Here is an 8541-nt window from a genome sequence, read left to right on the forward strand (position 1 = left end):
TCTTATTAAGATATACATTTACACAGAGAATTGCTTAAAATTGAAAGATTTATTTTATCTAAAATTCTAAAAGGCATATTTATTAAATTAAAATGATGATAATATTTTAAAGTGAAGATCAAAAGAAAACAGTGTTAAAGAAATAATCAAGTTTTACCCGGTGCTTGACCTGGTGTTTGACCTGGTGTTGTAATTGAAGGACCTGTAAGAAAAGACATATTATAGTTGATCGTACAAAACTCAAATAGAGAACTAAAGATAATATTTCATAACAATCAGTTTAAAATCAGACTTCTTCGATCCGCCCATATACACTCTGTGTATGCGTAACGAGAGTATATTCGGCGCGTATCAAAGAGTTCTTATTTTAATTAGCTTATGTTAAACTACAATGTCATGAATAACTTTCAAACAAAATTAATGTCTTCGTGTAAAATCAAATGACCAATATCATTTTAAATTGAATTTTACAACAACAATGACTTAAAAATGGTTGAAATTAGTGAATATTCATTTTTTTTCAGCATAATTTCATACATACCAATGAATGTAACTTAATAAGTAAAAAGTGTATCGTAACTCGGAAGATAACAAAGGTATATACCAGCATCTTCTAATGCCAGGTCTAACAAGACAAAAAAAAAGTTTGTTGCATAAGAAATTACTTTAGATGAACTCATTATGAAGAAATGCAATAAACAGAAGCATCACACTGTACCTGGAATTCTTAGTTCGAAGGTAGTCCTATTGTGTACAGTAGTTGCATTACACGTGTAGCGTCTATTTAGCAATAGTTTTTGACCTTTGTGACAATACTCAGTATTCCCACGTTTCCAGTAGGCATCCACCACTGTTATATTATCACCAAGAGGTATTTCCTCGTAACATATTCCTCGAAAAGTTTCACCAAGTCGAAAGGGCCTATCGTATGATATCTTACCGCCAGCGAATTGAGAGGCCACATCTAAGAACAAAACATTAAACGAGTTAAAAATAAAACCAAAACACTGGTTGGGGAGAAACCACATTCGTTTCATCTCAGGGGACATTGAAGAACTTAAGAAATCTAAGGATTAATGATTTCTTTAAATGTCCAAAAAGCGTTGGATGGGGGTTAGTTATTCAGGTCAAAGAATGGGGTTATCTTATGTCCTGGAGATCAGGATGGGGTAATCCTACTCCAGTTGTTCAAAGAGATCTACCAAAAGAATCCATGGCAGCTTCTACATACGGAAGAATCACAAGGGTGAGAAACTTAAGAAAGTCTTTGAAGGTGGGGAATTTAGATCCGGGTTCTTCTGTATGAAAGAACAAAAATGAGGAAGAGAAGGAGTCTTTTTGTATATGTAAACAATCCTTCAGGGGGGACTTTATGATTCAATGTGATGTATGCTTTGACTGGTTCCATGGGAAGTCTGTAGGGATCTCACCAGAAATGGCAGAGGGCATTGATAAGTTCACATGTCCACTTTGCTCCCATGAAAGGGAATCCATGGGAGGGTCAGAAACATTGCCTCGACGGTCTGATAGGGGTAAGTCTTAATCATAATTTTATTCTTCTCTTTCAGAGGGCAAGACGTACGACAAGAACAGAAAAAAGAAAGAATGGAGTCCAGTGAGGGACAGAGAGTTTTGTGTGGGCACGGGGGGGGGGATTAAGGATGTCTAGCCTAGAGTATGGGGGAGGCCTAGAAGAGCTAAGAATCTTGGCAGAAGAGGAGATTTCAATTAAACTTTCATGGGGTTCTCTTGGGGAATGCGGGAGTCGGGGACTCCAAGATCATGGAGTTGGAAGAGTGTTGTTCCTGGGAGGAGGGTGTCCAAACGTATGGGAAGGTTAGAAAAAGAAATGTAGATCTAGCTTCCGGAAACGTTTGGCAAGAAAAAGGAGGGAAGAGACTGAACGGCTAAAAGCCTCTAGAGGGCCTATAAAAGGTGAAGATCACAGTAGGTCACGCCCTAATCCTGCATTTGGGAGGACCATCCCATCTAGGAGCAAAACCTCGTGTCCTCCAGTAACAAGGGGGGCCTTCAATCTATCAGTCAAAATGGGTGTCCTCCTGTACCGGGGGGGGGGGGGGGCTCTTTAATCTACCAGCCAAACCCAGCGTAATTTCTCTATTTGAGGGGTATTAACGAATGAAGTAGGCGTCCGCCAGCAAAACACTCATGTCCCAGAGCTGTTCTTTGAGTTGGAGATCACCTCCTCGCTAGCAAGACAGAGAGCCACTTTTTTGAGGGCAATGTTAGTGGCTACGGGAATAGGGACACGAGAGGTCCCAGTGACAATGGTGTCAGCAGCATTGGGGACTGGTATCTTCTTGAAAAATCTGAGCAAATCCCTAAGGCAGATCTGTGAGGAGGCAGAGTGGTAGGTTCCAGAGGGGTTTTGTTCTAAACCAATCAATAGCCCGGCTCTATTAGCTCATTAGGAGGCCTAGGTGGTAGTAATGAGCCCCCGAGACCCGTTCAGAGGGACCAGATTATGGCTACATGCCCAGGGACCTACTCGGTGGTTAGGAGCAGAAGTGTCCCTGTCATTGGTGGTGGTGCAACCCAGGGTGGATGGTGGTATAAGAAGGGGTATCATGTGGAATGATCCCTGGCTAAGCCCTAAGGCTCTGCATCCTGATCCATACATTACAGTAGACAGCAACTGGCACTATGAAGAGATTCGGAGGGAATTCACAACTACGCAACTAGGTTAAGGGCTACCCAAAGGTAGGTGTATGCAGAGCCTCAAAATTCGATTACGACGTCACGGTGAAATTGTACAAATGAATCTCGGCGAATAAATAATAATTTTCTTTTTCATATACTCTTACATACTTTGATTTCTCATGATTATAGTAAATATCAATCAATGAGTAACTTATATTGTCATTATAAAACTATTCGAATGTAAAATCAAAGCCAACTTGATCTCGCTGTACTAACAGATATGACGTCATAGGCTAGTTTGACACGCAGTTTCTCTGTACTTGAGACGCAGATAAAGCTATTAGTGGAACTGAAAATATGAAAAATAAATCCAAATAAGCGTGATCTGACTATAATTGATTCATATTTTTGAATGCAATAATCAATAGTTCACAGTCTTATTTAATTGATTACTATTAGGTCTCTTATAAAGCCGCAGTCCTGCACTTTTATACAGAAACGAACTACAATCACATGTACAACCGCTCCAAAATCTCAAAAGTTCAACGATATCCGCTTGATTATAAATTATAATATTTTATACACATGTAGCTACTGTCCCTACCATTCTGAAAAGTGCTGGGAGCAAATTGTGCGCTGCTGATTTTTTCCGTAGTTTTACATTTCTTCAATGCGTATAGTGTAAATGCACATAGTTTATCAAAAGTCGGCTAAATTTTATTTAATTCCCGGGCATGGAGAAGTTGCTCCCAGCACTTTTCGGGTAAAGAAATTTGTCTTAAAGAAAACACAATCAATTTCACAGTGAAAAATTATCCGTATATCGTTGAACTTTTACGATCTTTGTATCCGTACATATGTTTTCTAATTTTAAACATATCACGTGACAAACAGCTGATGTACGTGAAGTCACGTTGACCAAACTCGGTTGAAATCCCATACATACACATGCATTAGTATAGTTCCCATTAAATTAAAACTCATGCTAATAAAAAAATATATTAACATTATATTGATTATTTCGGAATATTTTAAGGCTTGTTTCCTATGGGCGGCCTTAACCTAGCTGCGTAACGGCCTACTCAGTCATAAGTAGGGCATTATCCCGAGCTCCAACAGTCCCTGTTAGGGTACTAATAGTTGAGGGTGGGGCGATTGTATACTGTGTTCCTAAGTATTGGCCGAGTGGCCAACAGCTAGAAGAGCAGTTATGCCATATCCCCTGGAAGGTGGCAGTGGGAGTGAACGCTAAACAGACCAGTCAGTATAATGACTTTTATCACGATCAGTTGGGGGAGCTGCTCAAAAAAACAAAAGGTGGGGCCTCTGGGGGAGGTGGGTCTACATTTTGAACGGGCTTCTCTTAAGGAGAGGTCATTGCAGATGTCCACATTCAGTTGGGCTCTGCAACATGCTCATGAAGGTGTTCCTTTTGTCCTACATTTGCGAGGTGCCAAGGGGAACCCCTTAGAGACGGAAGTGGGGGGTGGGGGCTGTGTAGGAAAATCCTTAGGCAAGCATGGGTATCCCACTTGCAACGAATTAACCTACGAGGGGTGTTCAATAAATAATGTCATTAGCTCGATGATATACAACACAGTAGTCATATGGCATAAAGCTTGACTTTCTCTCATTATTGAATCTTTATTGAATTGATTACAGTTTGTGTGACCACTTTTCATCGTATTATTTCATCGTTGGAAGCTGGAAAACAAGGAATATTCGAGACACTGCATTAAAAATGAATGGCCAAGAATCAGTAAACTAGAGTAAAATTAAACGCTTCATTAAAGGAGCTGTAAAACTTCTTAATATCCCAACAATATATTACATAAAATATGTTAAATTTACAGCAACCAATGCCTGTTTTATAGACAGATGAACAAGTAGATTTCAATAAACAAAAATTATATAATGGGCATCAAAATAGGTACAGTCCTTGGCAACAATGACTTATAACTACCGATGTAAAGAACTATATGCGGTATTAACCAACATTTGCCCCCCAAAATCAAACTTTGATGGAGTAATATTTAATTAAGTCCTTAAACAAGGGAGTATATGCTGACTTCAAAGCACTGAATAATTTCATAAGTAATGACGTCATATGTACGTAATGACGTCACAAATATGACGTAAATTTCAGTTTTTTATGAATTTTGCAGAAAAATGTACATATTTCGTCGATATTTTAAATAAAAGTCACCGAGCGCATGTGTGTTCAGGATTAATATTTTGATATAATGTGTAGAATGATAATATCAATGAAATATGTCAATATTGTTCCTGAACACACATGCGCTCTATAAATTCTAAAGCTTAAATTGTTGAAATTTTGTCCATTTTGTCCTCTTTCTGAAAAAGGATATAAAATCGGACTAGTTTGTGACGTCATAAAAACAGAAATTGTGAATACACTGCTCTGGAACTATAATATTTTCTGTTAACTTATATTTCTCGTACAATTTATTGAATTCAGCACATTTCAGGAAGTTTTCAAAATTTGACTTTTGTGGGGGCAAACATATGCAATATACCGCATATAGTTCTTTGAGAAATTTCAACAAATTATCACTCATTATGTTTTATTGACTTTAGACACATAGCAAAATCGATAAACATCATTTTGGGGATAGTTCATACTGTTTTAAAGAAACGTGTTATAGTAAAAAAGTTTCATACTCAAAGGTCACCCTATATTTTGAAAAATGAGTGAAAAGGACAGCGTGTAGGAATATCCAAACAATTATTTTTAAAAATCAAAAATTGTACTTATCCACGTCTGTATGAAATTCTAACAGATAATGAAACCTGAATCCATTTTGCTTTAAGCCCACAAAACAAATTTACAATAAGATGCACTTGACAAAACTACAAAGGCCTAAGAAGAGCAAAGAATTGCATGAGAATAAAACCGTTTTATATGCTATTTTCTTAAATATTAGCGGTCTTGTTGCTCAAAGTCATATTCTGGGAGGAAGTTCAATTTATGGAGGAGTCTAGAAAACAATTTTTTGCAAAACAATTGAAAGGTTTAAGAGAGAAAGGAAACAACATGAGGAATTCACTACATTAAGTGTCTTCATGACGGCGTCCAAACCCACAGGCCATGAAGAGTAAAGGAGTTTTAGGGATAAACAGAAAGTTAATGTTTTGTTACACCAACAAAATTTGCCAGTTCTTTCAATCTTTGACTTGTTTCATTTCCTAAGCTTAGAAAAACATCTATCAGAAAGAAAAAAACAAGTACAGCAAACCATAGGATCTGCCGTATTCCAGTATACGAAGGGTCATACTCAAAAATGTGTCCGAAAAACAATTAGAAATTGAATGAAAATGTTACGGATATGCGTTTTAATTGAAAGAGAATATTTTAGTTAAATTATTAAGACAAAGTCGTAGAAAAGCGTTTTTTGTTTCTTTCCGAGCCCTAATGACATTATTTATTGAACGCCCCTCGTACATTACACCTGGATTAAAATTTAATATTTTTCATTTATATTCAACAGGACTGCCACTTTCCCTAAGTATTAAGAATAAAATTTGTGAAAGTGCAAGGTTGTGTCAATCAAACCCGTCTAAAAATTCTAAGTTTTAATAACTTTTAGATGGAAGAAAATTTTAATTTATTTTTGTGTAAAATGCTACTAAAATATATAAATCGTAATATTATACAGAAAATTTTAAATTCAAATCTGTGTCCATGCATCTTTAAAAAGGAAAAGGACCTCTCTCTGTATATGCACTGTTGAAATCTGGAACTTTTTCATTTTAGCTTCAGGTGTGGTTAGCACATCTCGTACATAGGCCGATTGTAATGAAACATGGAGATAACGAACAGTAGTCAAGATCAAAAGTCTATAAAACAATACAAAACTGGAGCAGAGCTAACACAGACCTCCAAAATATCGGAAGTCTGATCAGTTGCTATGGAGGAGTAAGCATCCCCTGCCGACCGATCACACCCGTCCTGTGCTCCTTGTCATGATTTGGGGAAATAATGGGGAAAATCCATCGTCAAAACAGTGTAAATGTGTATCTTTTTTTAGCCTTCATGAATACTGAATAAGTAATTCACTTGAAATAATCAGCTGCGAAAACATTATTTTGTCATTATCCAAGTACCCTAAAAAAATATTATAGTAAACTACATTTAACTATAGTTTATTATAGTAAATCAAAGTTCCAAAGTTTTCACCACAGTAAATCAAAGTTCCAAAGTTTTTACTATAGTAAACCAAAGTTCAAAAGTTTTCACCATAGTAAATCGAAGTTCCAAAGTTTTAACTATAGTAAATCAAAGTTCCAAAGTTTTCAACATAGTAAATCAAAGTTCCAAAGTTTTCACCATAGTAAATCAAAGTTCCAAAGTTTTAACTTTGGTACTATAGTTAACTACTGGAGTATAGTAAACTATAATTAACTATAGTTTACTATAGTATTTTTTTGTTAGGGAAGTAATGATTGTCATTATATGTCATATTGATGTTAATAATTTTATACTTACATACATTCGTACTATGAGCCAAAAATACAAAAACAACGATAGATTGCAGAAAAGAGAACGATTCCATGACCATCTACAAAGAAATTTTTGATTTAAGCGTTAGTAAACAAACAGGAAAACGAAAACGAGGTCATGATTCATGACAGGATGCTATTTGCAATAACATCTTGTAAAAACCTTATAAAAGTGCAAAGTACAATAGCTCAATGTTTTCGTAATGGAAGATACATTTTGCCATAAGAATGCAAAATATGCAGTAAAATCTTGTAAACAATTTTTTTAGAAATGAAAAAAACCTGCAATAAATTGTTTTATGGTAAAATCACCTTGTCTTCCATTTGGGAAATTTGTTTTCGGTCACAGTTGATTTTTATTCGTCCTAATCGATGGACGTGGCTGTATATTGTTTTTGTCCCGTCTGTCTGTTTGTTTCTCTGTTGTCAGCTTTCACATTTGCCATAACCTTGAACCATGAGAGATATAGACTTCATATTAATTAATAATTATGCTTACTCCAGAAATGGAGCTCTTCTAAATGACACAAAGATTAATGGCCTTGTGAAATAGATTTTTTAGATTGTTGTCATAACTTTTGAACCAAAAACGATAGAGATTTGGGGACATTTTATTTGAAATGCTTACTCCAACAATTAAACTCTTTCAAATGACACCATGGTTTATGACTTTGTGACCTTGGCTGTGACCTATATGCTAAAAAAGCTTTTTCAAACCTTCGCCATAACAAATGAAGAATTTAAGACAAAGACTTCTTATTTGGTAAGCAAGTTCTTTCAGATAACACCAAGTCAATGACCTTTTGACTTTGACTATGATCTATATGCAAAAAAATAGCTTTTCGACTTTGTCGCCGCCGGGTGCATAGTGTTTCACAAACACATCTTGTTATTCCGAAAATTATCGTGTTATATGTTGATGCACGAATGGATATAGTTTTTATCAAAAAGGAAATTTCATGTTTGTGTACATTATGAATTACATTTTTTTTTTGCAATTAACTATTCCAACCAGGAAATAAGTGGAGTGAGCTATTGATGCATTTCAATCCATTCTTTATTTTTCCTATTTCTCCAATCCTTGATACTAATGTAAGGTGATAACCTTGGTCAAATCTTTTGAATGAGGAGAGATAAAACTTTCGTATTAAACATGTATTTTCCTGTGATAAGACCTTTCTAAATGCATGACTTTTTTTGATCTATCTAAAAAAATAAACATTACTTTCAATTGGCCATAACTTTTGAATGAGAAGAGATAGGGGCGTCTATTGTTAAAATGTATATTACCTGTGACAAGACAGGCCTTTATGTACTATAATTTTTGCCCTTGTAACCTTGACCTTGAAGTTTGATAAA

General features: G+C 35.8%; 1 protein-coding gene across 1 annotated transcript; it reads right to left on the reverse strand.

Annotated features, from left to right (window-relative positions):
• Positions 1 to 522: 522 nt before the first annotated feature.
• Positions 523 to 7305, reverse strand: LOC134261700 (uncharacterized). Its single transcript, XM_062744108.1, has 3 exons — positions 7169 to 7305; positions 719 to 964; positions 523 to 625 (listed from the first exon to the last, which is right to left on the reverse strand). The coding sequence occupies exons 1-3, from the start codon at positions 7239 to 7241 to the stop codon at positions 555 to 557; spliced, it is 390 nt and encodes a 129-aa protein (XP_062600092.1). The 5' UTR covers positions 7242 to 7305; the 3' UTR covers positions 523 to 554.
• Positions 7306 to 8541: the final 1236 nt, after the last annotated feature.

The sequence above is a fragment of the Saccostrea cucullata genome, unplaced genomic scaffold (genome assembly GCF_032062105.1).
Source record: "Saccostrea cucullata isolate Sc308-1 unplaced genomic scaffold, CSIRO_AGI_Scuc_v1 ctg11895, whole genome shotgun sequence".
In the NCBI taxonomy this organism is placed as follows: Eukaryota; Metazoa; Mollusca; class Bivalvia; order Ostreida; family Ostreidae; genus Saccostrea; species Saccostrea cuccullata.

Coding starts and splice junctions, on each gene's coding strand:
- LOC134261700 (XM_062744108.1), bottom strand. CDS start 7,241: ATGGTCATGGAATCGTTCTCTTTTCTGCAATCTATCGTTGTTTTTGTA. Junction 965..7,168: donor GGCTCATAGTACGAATGTAT/GTAAGTATAAAA, acceptor TTTTGTTCTTAG/ATGTGGCCTCTCAATTCGCT. Junction 626..718: donor CTTCGAACTAAGAATTCCAG/GTACAGTGTGAT, acceptor TTGTCTTGTTAG/ACCTGGCATTAGAAGATGCT.